At 44.2% G+C, this 18,296-nt stretch overlaps 1 protein-coding gene across 3 annotated transcripts in view; it reads right to left on the bottom strand.

The window, feature by feature from the left end:
* LOC134532566 (ligand of Numb protein X 2-like) overlaps nucleotides 1–18,296 on the bottom strand; it is a 110,401-nt gene that overhangs the window by 18,195 nt on the left and 73,910 nt on the right. For 2 of the 3 annotated variants that reach the window (XM_063369094.1, XM_063369095.1), the window contains exon 3: nucleotides 5,558–5,719. In XM_063369094.1, coding sequence (XP_063225164.1) covers nucleotides 5,558–5,714 — 157 coding nt within the window. In that variant the 5' untranslated portion in view covers nucleotides 5,715–5,719. Of the gene's footprint in view, nucleotides 1–1,564; nucleotides 1,639–5,557; nucleotides 5,720–18,296 lie in introns of those variants that run through there. The other variant, XM_063369096.1, reaches the window with a different exon arrangement.

Raw genomic sequence — 18,296 nt, 5'->3', positions numbered from 1 at the left:
GTAGTTGAAATGTTTGAGTAGTTCATAACCCCGGCCTGAGTCAAGTTCTTCAGGTAGGACGCCATCCCAGATGGGTGTGTGTACTTACTTACATATGTACGCGCGTTAGAAGTTATACTTATGTACTTGTCGTAGTAAAAAAATCTTTAATTTTGCATGCAAACAATTAATATAAATATAATAATAAAAGGACTGGAGTGGTATTATAAATAAGTACGGTAAAGTATAAATTCAATCAAATTAAAAAAAAATTGAAATAAATACCTAGTATTCGATATTAATATGAACACGTGTATAAAATTAATTATTTAATTTAGTAAAATAATCTAAATAAATTTTAATTAATAATGAAAAAAATAATACATACAAGAATAACCTCACTTATATACACTTGCAAAAGTTTATAAACAAAATTTATATCACTAATATTCATAATAAAACTTTTAATGCTATGGTCCAGAATTCAATACCAATCATTCCTACTTCCCTACTAATATTACAAATGTGAATGTAAGTTTGTTTGTTACGCTTTCACGCGAAAACTACTTAACCGATCATCATGAAACTTTGTTCACATTTTCTTGGCGGTATTAGAAGTAACATAGGATAATTTTTATTGAAAAATAAATATTTCTTACGAAAGATAAAAAAACGATTGTCAAAAAATCTCAATATCTAGCTACTTTTAACGCCATCTAGCATTCCAGTTATGAAGTTCCAACCCTGAGTACTGTAATACCGTTGCACTGTATTATCGACGGTCAAAATTCAAAATTCAAAATTATTTTATTTTTGTTACAGAGCAATATATTTTATTGATTCATTTATATTGTAATGATCTCTGATACTTATTTAATGGCTTCAATGCGAGCGAAGCCGCGGGTAAAAACTGATTAAAGTATAAAATTAATTTTTTTTTGAATGTAGACTTTAGTGCATTCTGTGAAAATTTCGTTGCAAGGTGCGCGCGCGTCGTAAAAATTCACACTCGTAATTTGATTCACACCGCGGCCAAAGAAGTACAACTTCAAGCACCGGGACGTGACGTGTCGTGTCCGGGGATGCACCACAACGCCGAAATACCACAACGCCGAAATACTACAACGCCGAACGTACAATAACGCCGAAAACCATAACGCCGAATGCCAATTTGACAACAACGCCGACAGCTAGAAAACTGCTGTGTACCACAACGCCGAAATACATTAACGCCGAAAAATGTCATTGCAGGACTGCCACAAAGGTTAGGTTAGGTAAGGTTAGGTTATGTTAGGCTAGGTTAGGCTAGCCTAGGTTAGGTACACAAATTCATTCAGTTGTTTTTAATTTTGCTCCTGTGCCCCCCCCCCCTCTCCACAGCAAAATTTTTCGGCGTTACTGTATTTCGGCGTTGTGGTACACAGCAGTTTTCTAGCTGTCGGGGTTGCGGTCAATTTGGCATTCGGCGTTATGGTATTTGGCGTTATTGTACGTTCGGCGTTGTGGTATTTCGGCGTTGTGGTAACGACCCGTCGTGTCCGAGCCGCCAGGACTCGGGCGGACTCGGGAGAGGCGTCGTACTCACTCCGGACAATCTGCATGGCCTCGCACGCGGCTCGCAAGGCGGCTGGACGGCGGGACACACGGACACACGGACTGACTGACGCCGGCCCGCGGGGAACCGCGCGATGATATACCCCCTCTCCCCTTCAAAGGATGTGACCCGGCGACCGCGGCCGGGGTGACGTCACCGCGGCGGCTGCAGCGTCTGGGCGAGTCGTCCCGTCTCGCGGCACGCGCCGCAGCAGGAAGGAAACCAACCAGCCGCCAGCCAATCACAACCGCCAGAGGGAAGCGGGAGCCGGAACTGTTCCCGACGCAAACACGTCAGCGAAGCTCTAAATATTTCCTCAAAGAAATGTTTTTTTCCAACTCCAGGCTTTCCGTTATCATGAAATTCGTTCAAATTATAAGAACTAACACACTGTCGGTTAACTATTTGTCGGCATGAAGGAAAATGACCTCGCTCATAAAGTCGTATATGTGTGTAGATCCCGAAAGGGGGGAGGGGGGGTAGGTAGCCCCCTACAACTGGAATTAAGAAGACCTTCACGAAGGGGCCCCGCTTTTGTGCTTGCAAAACCGTGACTGGGAAACGGGTTTGATAAACATAAAAGTCAAAACAATGTTTTATGGAAAACTTTAGGTGTACAGGCCAGAATAGGGGCAGTGTACAACGTTCGAGCACCGTATTCAGAGATGACATGTGTCGGTCAAAACCCACGGGCTTAATTCTCGGGTCGCTCAGCCCCCCCTTGGAAATTTCCATGGGCCCCTCCTCGAGAATACTACTGATTTGCGCCCCTGAAGTCGTATATGGTACTTCAGTTGTTGAAATATCAGTATATTACAGCGACAACAACAAAACGATTCAAATCACGTTCCTGAAAACAAATCACAATGAAATTGTTAGCCATGGCAGCATGCGCCCGAGATATTCAAAGCCCCTGAAGCAATTATTTGGACACGATTTTAATTAACTTAAAAAAAATTATCGTTGTCCATAGTTGGAAATAATTTAACTTGCGTTCTAAGTGCTATGAATCGAATCAAGTCACATGCAAATGAGCTCCGAAAATACTTCGCCAACTCGGTGCTCACGGATTTGAGACATGGCTGGATTTGGAATACGTTTGAGATAAAAAAAATCATGGCCGCCAAAGCCTTAAAAGACATGTAAAGTAACTAAGACGTCAATGTGGTGTTTAATATAACCATTGAATATATTCAATGATATAACTATCTATTAGCGTTGTGTCGGCATTACTGTAGTAGTGCTCGAGGCGCAATAAGCTAGCGTTAAAATTTATACGTTTTCTGTTTCTTCTAAATTAACAATTTACCTTTCAATCTGAATAATTAATTCTGATTTATGCTAAAAAAATTTGGTGGGGAATTTTTTCTTCGACTAATGACATGTCTACACATTTATCTTTTTAACGCGCTTTTATAGCTTCACTTATAATCACGGTCATGTAGATAGGCCCGGCAACTTACCTTCATTTTCCGTCGGCTTAGTGAAGATCGCGGCGGCATGCGAACTAACGGCGCTAGTAGCAGTGATCCCTTCATTAACATTTGGATTAAACAAGAGTTTAGTGTGAAAGTGGAGATATTTTTTTTTAATTTATTTGGGAACTTTGTAGGGGTTTAATGCATATCAATAACTTGTAACTTTGCCGCAATTGTCAGTTAAAAGTTGGAGTGTTGATAATGCGGATCCCATACAAAGTGATATCTCCCATAACCAAGCATATTTTAAATGTTAAAACTTATTTAAATCAAAAATATTGGTTTACTATACATTTTAATCTTCAAGCAAGTGTCTTTTTTTAAAAATATTATTTTAAATCCAGTAATTATTTTTTAATCTAACAAGGAGAGGGTTCGAGTTGGGCTCACCGATTTGGCTTAAACAGTGTGACTAGAAGCAGATAGGTGCCCCTTTCAACTTCCTAACATATCTCGCCTGAGTGGGCCCTAGAAAGCCAGGAAAAAAAATTTTAATATTTGAAAGTACAGTACAATAACAATTTTTTAATTAGTTATCCATAGACGTGGTGTAGTGGTTAGAAGCATGGTCTGGCACTCTGTAGAGTCGAGTTTGATACCCAATGGACTCAGAATTTTTTACAGTTTAATTTTTAATTTCTATAAATATAAAAAAATTAATTACAGAAATTAAATATATTAAACAATTTATTTAAATTATGCATTTTGGAGCTGTATTTACCGTATTCGTTCCGAACTGTTGCATATAAGTAACATTTTGTCTCAAATTTTATTTTTAAATTGGAATTATAATGAATAATTTGCAATAGAAAATGCGAAAAATTGCTAACCCAAAGGCCAGGGACCGCCTATCAGGAACTATTTTTGCGTATCTGAAGGCGACTGTAGCAGCCTATCAAAAGTAAAAGCACCCGTGCATAATAGGCGAAGGACTAGAGAGCAGTCTTTACGTGCAGCTATTTGATGCAAGGCGGTGGGCCACATTTGGAGTGTACTTTCTCCACCGCTGGCTGCGCTAGTCCCCGCCCACAGAGTTACGCCCCCTCGGCGGAAGTTCGCGAGGTGATATCCGTCGAGAGCTCTCGCGAGTGGCTACGTGACGAATGCTTCCCGGCGCGTGAACTCGTAGCGCTATTTTTACAAGTGACACACGTCACAGGGCTTATCAACTCTCGGAAGGCGAGTCGGAGAACGCTACGGCCCACGAACTAACTTCCCGGGAAGAAGGAAGGGGAAAAAAAAAAAAAAAAAAAAACGAGGCGGTCATGTAAGAGCTCTGGAAATAGTCTCAGTTGTTTAGCAATTCACTGTGATTTTACTCCTCTTTTCGCTATCACTAACAAGTATTTATCTTTCTTATCGATGTTTTACTGTAATTGTTCTTTGGGATTGTGCTTTAATGTTTTTCACGTTCTTTTTTTTACGAAAGCTATTTTTGATTTACAACCATTATTTGGACTTATGTCTGAGTCGTCTTATTTTATCCGAAGGTTTTATTTACTTGTGTTGTATCGTTCGTAATTTTATTTAATTGAACCTAAGCTAAATAAAAAATGTTTTATTTAAACTCACATCATACAAAAAATCCTCTGTAAAAAAACATATATATGCAGATTAACTAATACGTATAAGAAATATAATTCGGTGTGACGATTAACACAATCTGAATGACACAAAAACAACCACGAACTCAGTCACAATCCGGTCCTAGGACCTATACAACATACAGCTACGGGCCAATAACTCAGCAAGGGTAATGAGACGGCAGAGAAATAGAGCTGATTATCCTTCGGAGAACGCTCAGCATAATCAAAGATCAATAAGGAAGATAAAAGAGTCGCAACTCAGCGATATAACCAACGCTCTGATTTTCTTTGGAAATCAGCGAAGTGTGCGGTATTTATAAGCAAACTAACAAACCTAAAAGTCGTTAATTAAAATTTTCGAAAGTTAAATGTTGGCTGCCTTTGATTATTTTTTTTGTGGTCATTCGTTACTTGAAATATTCTCCATATATAGGGACAGGAAAAATTCGCGGATTCAATTACCTCTAGGATAGCCTCCATTATCCTCTGCATTTCTCAAGAAAACACGCGTGTTCATTGGGTACTAAATTGTGAGGCGTCTCCACTAGGTAGCTTGTGATTCGACGCTTCTTTAGTCGATAGTCTCTCATTGGCCCAGAGAGCCCCAGTTAAACTGCGAGCCAATAGCAGAACTAGCAGAATTGTACACATGTTTGAATTTCAGCCTATCACGAAATTAATCCGCGAATTTTTCCGGTCTCTATCCACATATAATGAACATTATTTTGCAATACGTTAAATTGCTTTTTTTTTGTTTCAAAAATCAAAAAATAACTGCTTAGCCGCAAAGTATCGAGTGTAGGAAATCATAACCTCAGTTTTAATTGGAAAAAAACACACACACACAGTGCACACGTCGTTTCCTCGACACAGAATGTGAAGTGTGCGAGGGGGGATGGAGCCATGGAGGTCTCACGTACCGGACCGGGAGAAGTGCTCCTGCGGCTGGATGTAGCAGCCGGGGTCGGGGGCGGCCCCCGGCCCCGCCCCGCCGCCTCCCTCGCCCGCCGCCGAGTAGCGCAGCGGCGACAGGCTCAGCAGCCGCGGCGAGTCGCACGTCTTCCTGAACCAGCGCATCCCGCCTGCAACACCACACGCCGCGTGCGATGTTCAACACATCTCACATGTCAACATCTGCTTGCTGGCATTTATACATACGTATGGAAAAAAAAAATGGGTGCGTGTACTTAGGTACGCGCGTGAGAAGTTATACTTCTTTGGCATCGTTAAAAAATAGTTTTTAATTGCATGCAAAAATAGTGCGTGGAGTCCCTCCGCGCGGAAGAAGTGAAACTTCGTAATGTGGAAATGAAAATAGGAAGGGGTAGAAATTGATTTTTAGTGAAATCATATTGTATCAAATCAAACTAAAAAAATTAAGGAAATAAATTTGTAACGATTCATAGATTCATTTTCAGAGAGATAGAGAGAGAGACACCTATTGAATGTCTATAAAACTAACTTTTTATGAGAGGAGATTTTCATGAAATAAATCATGAAATCATTCAACGATAAACGCTGCTTATTTAATTAAGCGGACGGGTTCGCCCCAAGGAGAAAATTGACGCGGCGAGACCTCGTGGACATAGAGAAATGACACACACTCACTATTTATGTGTCTATGAAACATGATTTTTTTCTGCGATTTAAAAAGAGTATTGAAAATTGAAACAAATATGGCGACACTAAAAACTGTCAGGATCTTTATTTTTTTCTTACTCTCTACTTAGTTCCTTACAATAGCATTCACTCTCGCTTTCTCTTTCTCTTTCTATCCCCCCTCCCCAGGAGCATTAAACGTTTAACGCAACCTTGTTGGAAGTCGCATTAGAAGTATAACTTCAAAAAAAATTCTGTACTTTTACAAAAGCTTTCTTTAGGAACCAGTAGCTAAGAAAGAATTTGTAATACTAAAAGAAATATATTGCTGTAACTTTGCAAATGGCCATGGTTATTTTTACACGTAGACTATTAAATACGTTTTTCTTAAGAAAATTGGTGCACAATTTTTATTATAATTGTTGTTTCATTCAAGCGTATTTTTTTTGATACCATAGAAATGATAATGGAATATTCAATAATTGAATTTAAATTTTTTTTATGCTTATAAATGTGCGCAGTTAATACGGAAAATAGATTCAAGGAACGGTTTACGTATAAATTTAACTACTGCGGGTACTGGGACAACACTGTACCGATCATGTAGGGGCTATCTTACAGCGTTGCAAGTCAGACAGTGAGCCAATAATGAGTCAATATATAGTGTGTGTATGTGTGTGTATATATTATATATAAGAATCTACAGAAGTTGAAACATAAACCAAACGAACGCTCCGATGGCACAACGGGATTCCACCGCCTAGCGCCCTCGATGCCACAAGCTACAGACACGTCGCGCCGCGCCGCGAGGAATCTCCAAGCCACGCGCGGAGACAAAAGCCGTCAGATTTGAGCTCTGTGACCTCGGGCCGTAACTGCTGCGTGATCCCCTGACCCCGGGGAGTCGTCAGTTGACCTCCGTGGGCGAGCAGGGCGCCGCCGCCGCACCTGTTCCCCGCAGCTTCGAGCTGCATCTTGGCTTGGGGGACTTCTGTAGCGTGCTGCATGTTTTATGTGTTTACTTATCACCGTGGGCTTGTAATTTTTGTTTTCCTGTCTAAAGTCGGTTTACGGACGATAATTTTACGTGATAACGTCATAAGAAAACACTAATGAAAAATTGCATGCTTACTTTTTAATTATCAAATATTATTTACAGTTTTTGCAAATTTAATTTAAATAATTTGTTTAAATATAATCACGAACAATTAGTTTAAAAGCCCGCCTGAACCTATTTGATATTATAGAATATTTTCTCGCACGGTGGTTTGGCTGGTTCTTGCACGCTCGGCTCAGGCGGGACGTAACAATTTTGCGTGCGTGCAGCCGGCGTTCATCGATTTATAAGACGTTATCACGTCAAAAAAAAATCTTATCGCTCATTAGAATGCAGCAAGAATGCCCGGCTTGGCCACTGTTTCCTTGTGATTGGCGGCTGCTTTGCTTTTTGTCCAGGACTGGATTTAGTGACCAGGGACGCAAGCGCCCCTGGAGGTGAGTGGCTACACTGACCACTCACTCCGAAATATGGTCCAGGAGGTCGGGGCAGGAAGCTCCAGGCATGCCGGGCGCGGGGCTCGACACCAGACAACACGCGGCGGGCCGACCGTAAAGGTCAGATGCCTGCCCCCCCCTTCCTCCCTAGCTGATACCCGGGTGACCTTGAGGCGCGCGTTTCTGCGATTGCCGCACGTTGCCGGGTCACGTGACCCCGCGCGCGACCAGACCCCGCCCGGGTGCGCGAGTCTTGCCCGCGAGCGAGGAAGTCATAACTAGGGACAGGAAAAATTCGCGTATTCATTTCGTGATAGGCTGAAATTCAAACATGTGTACAATTCTGCTGGTTCTGCTATTGGCTCGCAGTTTAACTGGAGCTCTCTGGGCCAATGAGAGACTATCGACCAAAGAAGCGTCGAATCACAAGCTACCCAGTGGAGACGCCTCACAATTTAGTACCCAATGAACACGCGTGTTTACTTGAGAAATGCAGAGGATAATTGGAGGCTATCCTAGAGGTCATTGAATCCGCGAATTTTTCCGGTCTCTAGTCATAACTAGGGACAAGAAAAATTCGCGATTTTATGGCCTTCAGGATATACTGCACATTCCCCTGTACACTTGGACAAATAACGCAAGTTCATCGGCTGCCGAATTGCAAGTCGTCTCAGTTGGTTTGTCCGTGATCTTTTGCTTCTTTGGTTGAGGGTTTTATAACCGGATGATATTTGTCAAGATGAACAGTAAGCCAATAGCAAAATCATCTAAAAGGCATATGTGTTAGAATTCTAGCCTATCGCCGAATGAATCTGCGAATTTTTCCGGTCTCTAAGTCATATCTGTAGGGCACGCATGATTCCGCGAAAAAATTTCCCCAGGCATGCTGACAGTTAAAACACTGTAGCATCGTTTATATTTCGTTATTGGGCGGTTTTTTTTCAGGTACACGTCTATTGTCAAGAACACAAACCACAGTAACTGAGTGCGGGAGAAAACGCGCTCTGAGTGGCTCGGTCGAATAGGCAACGACTTATCTCGCAGACGGCCGCCAATCACATGGAAGAAACCTCTGTAGCGGATATACCTTGTTACAGTCTAAGAGGCTTGCAGATTTTTTTGCGAAAAATTATTGCCTCTAGCTATACCCATTTTAGCCTTTTTATCACTCAAATAAATTTTAACGGCGTTTAAGAAACTGTCACACGTACAGGAAATTATACATTTTTTTAATGTTGTTTTAAAGTTAAACCCGACAGCATCATGTAACTGATCAGTAGAGACCTGTAAAATTCGCGATTTCAAATCCCTAAAGGCTAGACTTCATGATCCTCTATGCATTCGTGCAAATTACATCTGCTGATTGGTTACCGACTCGTAACACCTGTTGACTGGAATGGTCGTGATTTGCTAATTCTTCTGTTAAAGATTTTTCATTGGCCCAGAGTCCTTCAGATAAACTGTGGCCCAACCACTGAAGCAAAATAATGTCAAAAGTATTTGGACTCTATCCTATCCTATCGCGAAATGAATCCACGAATTTTACAGGTCTCTACTGATCAGTAATTGATAGGGACCGGAAAAATTCGCGGATTCATTTCGCGATAGGCAAGAATTCAAATAGTTATACCTCAGTGCTGCCTCTGCTATTGGCTCACAACTCACCTGGATGACTCTGGGCCAATGATAAAAACTCAACTAAAGCAGCATCAAATCACAGACTGCTACGTTGGAACGTCTCACAAGACAGCAGCCAATGAGTGGGTGACATTTGACTGAGTGTACGTAGAACTATGGAGTTCATGCTAGAGGTCATTGAACCCGCGAATTTTTCCAGTCCCTAGTAATTGAGGTTTCCAACAGCTCTGCGCACATCTCAGTGCCGAAGCATGAAAGAATATTTACAGTCTGGTCTCCACAACCGCTTCACCCGCGAACCGGTTCGAATCGATAACACAGAAATCCTCTATAAATTTCCCAATTGTTCTTCAAACTTTAATATAGTTCAAAATTCAATGAAAATTAAAAATGCTTCGTATTGAATATAGATAGTGAAATTAATATTTTTTTCCTGTAGTAACTATTAACGTTTGGTAGTTTTGACTGTGAGACAGTGGGTGCCCTCCTTTACATATAATTTGCTAATGCGCAAATTTGCGAATGGAAAGGAACTGGAAAAATTCGCGATTTCAGTCACCTTTAGGATAGACTCCATAGTTCGGTAAGAGTCCACCAAAGCATTGGTCGCTTATTTGATTAATTAGTTAATTACTAACCTGGGTTGCCAGTGATTCGATAGATTTATTTATTATGATAATTTTTCACTGGCTCAGGGTCCTTCACGTAAACCTTAAGCCAATCCTAGAGGCAAGTCAAAGGTAAACCGGTTTGGAGTCTAGCCTACCACGAAATGATTCCGCGAATTTTTCCGGTCTCTAGGAACGGAGAGTAGTGTCGAAAGCGCTGAGAAGTGTACTCGAAGCACGTACACTCATTGCCAGAGACGGTGAAAACATGGTCGCCTTTCACTCCCAGGGGCCGTTACGAAACAAGCAACCAAACACACAGCCGTGCGACCAACAACATGTCACGTCAACACGAACAGCCACGGACAGGACGCGTCAGTGCGGTAACGGCTACGCAGTAATCTATGGTCGCGACCAAGTTGGCAAGTTCTACAGAAAATAATCATCATGCTGCCTGATTTTGTAAACAAAATATTGAAAAATTCCAATAATACGGTATAAAATTAATACACTTTTCGCAAATCAGATTACAAAAATAATTTGCCACACGAGTTAGCAGGATCGTCAAACAACGTAAGTGTAATAAGTATTAACTTAAAACTTAGTGAAATCACTAAATTGCGTTTTAGAAATTGCAGTGTTAGCCAATTAAATTATCATTTTCTCGAAATGGGTTTGCACACCTATCAAACTGACCAGTTTATATTATTCAATATTTATAATGCCGACTGGATTTTTACTATCCACATTTAAAGCTGAAACCTGTCATGAAATGAGAGAATAGTATAGTCTGTACACATAGTTACTTGAGTAAGTATCCCGACACCCTTAAAATACCTTACGAGTGTACAGATAACATTAACAGTGTTTTCAATCCGTCTCACTCTCGATTTCAGTCTCGGAGGAACTACATACGTCGTCGCCTGCCGTCGGAGGCGAAGAAGGCAGGAGATCACAATTAAAACTGTTTTGTCGGCCTTGAGCGAACTTTATGACGGCTTGTTGACGCATAAAACGTTGAAGTCACGCGGATAAGCCATAAACCTGCAGATTTATGCCGACGATGTCAGAAGTTAGAGGTCGGAGGACTTGAACGTCACGATATGTTGAGGCCCAGGTGCTCGAAAGCTCTTGCTTGATGGACTTGGTGGTAAGTGGTAGGCCTTAAGGAGACACCTCCGAAGAGGACACGGCAATAAAAAAAACGCCCATCCTCCCACTCGCTGTACAATAAACATTAAAGTACTGCTTGATGAAGGTGCCCAGTAGTGACAAATATAAAAGACAACATCACCGAGGTAGCTGGCAACAGACTTTCACATTCCACTGGAGATTTTTTCGTGATTGGTCCAAATTTTCTGAAAGTTTTGCTGATTATATTGTCTTATTGTCTCATGTCGATGTAATATTGCTAAGGACCGGAAAAAATTCGCGGGTTCAGTGACCTCCAGGATGAACTCCATAGTTCTACGTACACTCGGTCAAATACCACCCACTCATTGGCTGCTGTCTTTGGTTGGGTGTTTCTCATTGGCCCAGATTCATCCAGGTGAGTTGTGAGCCAATAACAGAGACAGCACTGAGGTATAACTATTTGTATTTTAGCCTATCGCGAAAGGATCCGCGAATTTTTCCGGTCTCTATCGATATGTAATTGAAACATGTTGCTATCCGGCGTTTCTGTGGAGCCGCGGGCCCGCGCATCGGTGCGCGCGGTGCGCCGAACGGAACGGAGACATCAGCCGGACGGCCTTGGCAGCAGTGGGCGGCGACCAGACTCCAGTTCGCCCGCAACTGGCGGTGAAGTGCGGAGAAATGCGAGGAATTCCCAGCCGGCGGCCGTGAAGGGCGTCTCGGCATGCCGCGCCGGCCAGACACGTGACCGAGCTCCCGGCGGGGATCCAGAGTTAGGCCACGACGCTGTTCATTGCTACAGTGAAAATCCAACAAATTATTCGCGGATTCATTTCGTGATGGGCTGAAATTCAAACATTTATAAAATTCTGCTGGTTCTGCTACGGCTCGCAGTTTAACTGGAGCTCTCTGGGCCAATGAGAGACTATGGACCAAAGAAGCCCCGAATCACAAGCTACCAAGTGGAGACGCTTCACAATTTAGTACCCAATGGACACGCGTGTTTACTTAAGAAATGCAGAGGTCATTGAATCCGCGAATTTTCCGGTCCCTAACGATTAGTTGAGACATGCGTCGGAAGTCCACCGAGTACTGGGTGCTCACGGATGGAGAAGTGTGAAGGAGGGAGAAGGGGGAGAGCGGGTAAGCGGGCGGCCTAATTCATATCGCGGCTCGGCAGCTGGCGCCTCGCTCCAGCGGCGTGACGTGGCGAGAGTGGCCGGTGCTGCCCCTCCTCCTGGATAGCGTCCAAGGCCAAGGCGCGGCAACACGTGTTGCTCCGAGCGCCGATCGCACGTTCCAAGGAACACACGCACGCTGTTCAGAACGAAGCCTGACTTGAAACATTCACCACGTAATTAACAAAAACAACGCTGATTCTTGTAGCTCCACACTAGCTAATTATAATATCAATGTCAATTTTGTTAATATATTTAATATATTTAACCGTCTAATTCTGAACCGTCGCCGAATCTCTTGTCATAAAAAGAAATATCTTGGTTTCCAGCTCAATCTTCAGGCAATCCCACTGGTCATGGGCCCACTAAGGGCGGAATTCATAGTGGTGATATAAGCAATACTTGAAAAAAGTACTGCTTATATGCATGCTTAAGTATGGCATTAAATTCATAGCGAACAAAAAGAGCACTTCTTATTAGGGCTACTTCAAGTAATACTTCACGAAGCACTGCGTCAAATAAGTACTGCTCAATACGAATTCACAGTCATGAAATAAGTTTGCCTTGTTTCGCAAGTATTCATAATGAAATAAGCCATGCTTATTCATTGATATAAGTAATACTTCATGAAGTGGGCTATCTAGGTGACTCAAGTACTGGTACGGATTTGTTTGTTGTAAGGAATAGGTTATGTAAGGTATTAATTTCCGTTAATTTTTCCATATATTAAATTAAAATTGAGAGAGTAAACAAATTCAATTTGGGGAAAAGAAACAAATCGTTGCCGCTTAGTTTTGTAAACAATACAGGCTATGTACATAACCTCTTCTGCAGATAGCGTGTTGTTTTGCTACCACGTGGTTAACTTCACCCTCTTATAGATAGAGCTGTAGCAAACCGTATGTATTCGGTACTGAGTAACGGGTGCGCCATCTAGTAACGAGTAACGAAACGTTACGCACGAATGCATTTCGTTATTCGCATTTTTCGTATGTTTTACGCATGCGCGCGCATATTCGCTGAATTTACGTTACAAAGAACGATGTTTGTTTATTTTAAGTAAAGTATAATTTGGAAATTTGTCGTCCAAGTTTTTTACTGTTTATTAAGGTATTGTGTGTGTAGGCAAAGTTTGAGATTGGAACAGAAACAACGTAAGAAAGTATTTTTTACAAATTAGAAATATGTATGTTTTTGTTTTTTATTATCGCGTATTTTCACGTTTTTTTGTTCTTATCTTAAAATAGATAATAAAATAAAGCCCCTCTAATGAGATATAATTGTTTCTTGGTTAACAAAAACTGTTAATTATCAAATATTGTTAATTGTTTATATTCTATTTATTATTATTTACGCGACGTCATACTGATACTGTACGCGTACGCAATACGACTCGATTCGTTGCTGCAACATAACATAGCATGTTATGCGGTATCAGAAGTAACGAGTAACGTAACGATACGATAGTAACGAGTAATAATTGTTATAGTAACGAATACATACGGGTACGCTTTTTTTCGTTACTTTTACACCTCTACTTATAAATCACAGACACGAGATAGCCAACATAATTTAACAACACAAACATTCAAAACATATTTATGTAGTTGTAAATTCATTTTTAATACATGATCATATTTATGTTATTCAAGTTCACTATCAAATAAAGTATAAATATCATCTTACATATAAATTATAATATTTTAATCGCATATATGGTTTGAAACGTTGGCATTTTTATTTTCAAACAGGTAAATTATGTATTTACAGCTGTATATTTGCTTGCGTTACGTTGACACAAAATTCGTCCTTTACTTTTTGAGATACTTCATCAAGTACAGCATGGCCAATATAAGTAGTTTTTGTTCAAGTATTACTTCGTCAAGTATAGGTTTATGAATTCATTGCTGGAATAAGTACTACTTGAAGAAAAAAACTACTTTATAAAGTATTACTTATTCGCCAAACAAGCCTTCGACTATGAATCCCGCCCTCAGTCTGGTGGCCAGCAGGACAGCGAGCCAACTATACCGGGCGCGTGCAGACGTGTATTTGGCGCGCATGCGCCCGCTCCGAGTCTGGCGGGCTCGTAACTCATGCGAGGGCCGTCGCCGGTGGGAAATACAGTCGAGGCCTGTCCCCACGAGGAACCAGCCCGGTGGTCAGCAGGACAGCGAGCCAACTATACCGGGCGCGTGCAGACGTGTATTTGGCGCGCATGCGCCCGCTCCGAGTCTGGCGGGCTCATAACTCATGCGCGGGCCGTCGCCGGTGGGAAATACAGTCCTGGCCCGTCCCCACGAGGAACCAGCCCGGTGGCCAGCAGGACAGCGAGCCAACTATACCGGGCGCGTGCAGACGTGTATTTGGCGCGCATGCGCCCGCTCCGAGCCTGGCGGGCTCGTAACTCATGCGCGGGCCGTCGCCGGTGGGAAATACAGTCCTGGCCCGTCCCCACGAGGAACCAGCCCGGTGGCCAGCAGGACAGCGAGCCAACTATACCGGGCGCGTGCAGACGTGTATTTGGCGCGCATGCGCCCGCTCCGAGTCTGGCGGGCTAGTAACTCATGCGCGGGCCGTCGCCGGTGGGAAATACAGTCGAGGCCTGTCCCCACGAGGAACCAGCCCGGTGGCCAGCAGGACAGCGAGCCAACTATACCGGGCGCGTGCAGACGTGTATTTGGCGCGCATGCGCCCGCTCCGAGTCTGGCGGGCTCATAACTCATGCGCGGGCCGTCGCCGGTGGGAAATACAGTCCTGGCCTGTCCCCACGAGGAACCATCCCGGTGGTCAGCAGGACAGCGAGCCAACTATACCGGGCGCGTGCAGACGTGTATTTGGCGCGCATGCGCCCGCTCCGAGTCTGGCGGGCTCGTAACTCATGCGCGGGCCGTCGCCGGTGGGAAATACAGTCGAGGCCCGTCCCCACGAGGAACCAGCCCGGTGGCCAGCAGGACAGCGAGCCAACTATACCGGGCGCGTGCAGACGTGTATTTGGCGCGCATGCGCCCGCTCCGAGTCTGGCGGGCTCATAACTCATGCGCGGGCCGTCGCCGGTGGGAAATACAGTCCTGGCCTGTCCCCACGAGGAACCATCCCGGTGGTCAGCAGGACAGCGAGCCAACTATACCGGGCGCGTGCAGACGTGTATTTGGCGCGCATGCGCCCGCTCCGAGTCTGGCGGGCTCGTAACTCATGCGCGGGCCGTCGCCGGTGGGAAATACAGTCCTGGCCCGTCCCCACGAGGAACCAGCCCGGTGGCCAGCAGGACAGCGAGCCAACTATACCGGGCGCGCGTGCAGACATGTATTTGGCGCGCATGCGCCCGCTCCGAGTCTGGCGGGCTCGTAACTCATGCGCGGGCCGTCGCCGGTGGGAAATACAGTCGAGGCCTGTCCCCACGAGGAACCAGCCCGGTGGCCAGCAGGACAGCGAGCCAACTATACCGGGCGCGTGCAGACGTGTATTTGGCGCGCATGCGCCCGCTCCGAGCCTGGCGGGCTCGTAACTCATGCGCGGGCCGTCGCCGGTGGGAAATACAGTCCTGGCCCGTCCCCACGAGGAACCAGCCCGGTGGCCAGCAGGACAGCGAGCCAACTATACCGGGCGCGCGTGCAGACGTGTATTTGGCGCGCATGCGCCCGCTCCGAGTCTGGCGGGCTCGTAACTCATGCGCGGGCCGTCGCCTGTGGGAAATACATTCCTGGCTTGTCCCCACGAGGCCGGGCCCCGCGCGGCCATCACTGGAATTTATTTACTGTCACCAGCCAGGCGACGGCAGAGAGGGCATCGGACGACTTCTTCTCACATCTTCGATCGCCCAGCACCAAACCAGTGTTCCCACCCTTTTTTGTTTTCAATTTAAATCTGGTTATACGGAAAGTTGGGAGAGTAACCTGTGCGTTGCAAGTAGGAAATCTAAATGTTTTGAATTCAGCCTTGTCGCGGAAATTGCAACCATTAAGTGCCTTTCAGTTAATCTCACCATTATGGATTTGACTTCTCAAATTTATTCTTTGCATCCACTTAAAAAGCCTATCTTACAACTCTACCAGCTGAGAAAACTTAAGGAACAGAAGTTGCTAATAGCGTACTGTGTTGTTCATAGTTGTGAATAGTGCTATAAGTGTAGTTATAGTAGGTGATTGTTAAGGATGTTAATGAATCATCGATATTTACCTATTTTATGTTTAAAAAGCGCTAGTGTATTTATATGAAAGCTTAATAAAATGCGAATTATTGTTGTTTCCTGTGTACATATAGGGTTGTGGAGACTATCCTGGTGGTAACTGAAACAGCAGAATTATCCAGTCCCTATGAATAGATGGCAAAACTTCTCCTAGTTTACAACTAAAGACTAGAAAAATCACGGATTCATTCCACGGTATTCCGTCATTGGACGAGTTTTTTTCCGGTACATGTCGATTGTTAGAACACCAACAACGGTAATTCAGTGCTGAACAAACGCTTTCTGAGTGGCTCGGTCAAATAAGGCTATAGACGTTTCTTGCAGACGGCCGCCAATCTCAGGGAAGAAACCGCTAGTGTGGGTATACAGGGGGGGTTGTCTGTAAAGTAAATTTACGGACGATAATTTTACGTGATAACGTCATAAGAAAACATTGATGAAAAATTGCATACTTTTTAATTTTCAAATATTATTTACAAGTTTTGCAAATTTAAATTAAATAATTTGTTTAAATATAACCACGAACAACTAGTTCAAAATCCCGCCTTAACCTGTTTGATATTATAGAAGATTTTCTCGCACGGTGGATTGGCCGGTTCTTGCACGTTCGGCTCAAGACGGAACGTGACAATTTTTTCGTGCGTGCAGCCCGGCGTTCATCGATTTATATATAAGACGTTATCACGTCAAAAAAACAAAACGGGATAAATGCAGAGACACGCAGAGTCCCGGCCTGGAGTGGAACGGAGTGGCGGGACCTCGACGCACGCACGCAGGACGGACGACGCACGCGTGCCGCCGCGCGCGACACAGTGCTTCACTGACCCGCTTAGCGCTCCGCCGGGCCACGCATTCCTGCCCCGCGCCCCCGTGTCAGCGGGACACGCGGTTAGCGCCCGCCTCGCCGCGCGCTGGCAGTCGCTCGTGGCTGGTGGCTTTCGACCCGGGTCCCTCGGCAGTGCTTCCATCACTAGCGCTATAGTTATACACAACTTCTTGTCACTAAACTGTAGAATACTATCTGTTACATAAACGTGAACGTTATTACTAGAATTTAGTAACGCTTGTCTGATGTTACATTCCTAGGGACTGGAAAAATTCGATGTTGCAGTCACCTTTAGGATAGCCTCCATAGTTCGGTAAGAGTCCCCCTACTCATTGGTCGCTTATTTGCTTAATTACCAACCTGGGTTGCCAGTTATTTGATAGATTTATTTATCAGAATTTATCATTGGCTAAGGGTAGAGACCGAAAAAATTCGCGGATTAATTTCGTGATAGGCTGAAATTCAAACATGTGTACAATTCTGCTTGGTTCTGCTATTGACTCGCAGTTTAACTGGAGCTCTCTGGGCCAATGAGAGACTATCGACCGAAGAAGCGTCGAATCACAAGCTACCCAGTGGAGACGCCTCACAATTTAGTACCCTATGAGCACGCGTGTTTATTTGAGAAATGCAGAGGATAATGGAGGCTATCCTAGAGGTCGTTGAATCCGCGAATTTTTCCGGTCTCTAGCGATGGCGTGTGTCCAAAAGCTTACATGAAGCCATGCACTCCCATTGCACAAATCTTTCAAAGATAATATGTACGTCGCCGCGTTGCGTCACGGTCGCCGCGACCGCCGGGGAAACAGCGCCGGTGCAGGTCTCGTCGTCGAGTCGTGAGAGCCTTGGCACGAATAGAGCACCGGCGCCGACGAATGGGAGTAGCAGAGTTGAGCAACATCTGCGTTTATTTGCAAGCACACGTTCACGACGAGCAGCTGAACTATACCGCGCCGAACAACACCGCGCGCCGTGCAGCCTCTCCAAGGTGAA

Source organism: Bacillus rossius, chromosome 6 (genome assembly GCF_032445375.1).
Source record: "Bacillus rossius redtenbacheri isolate Brsri chromosome 6, Brsri_v3, whole genome shotgun sequence".
NCBI classification, from domain to species: domain Eukaryota; kingdom Metazoa; phylum Arthropoda; class Insecta; order Phasmatodea; family Bacillidae; genus Bacillus; species Bacillus rossius.
The sequence above is the reverse complement of the archived record's forward strand: the minus strand, read 5'-3'. Positions and strand labels throughout refer to the sequence as shown.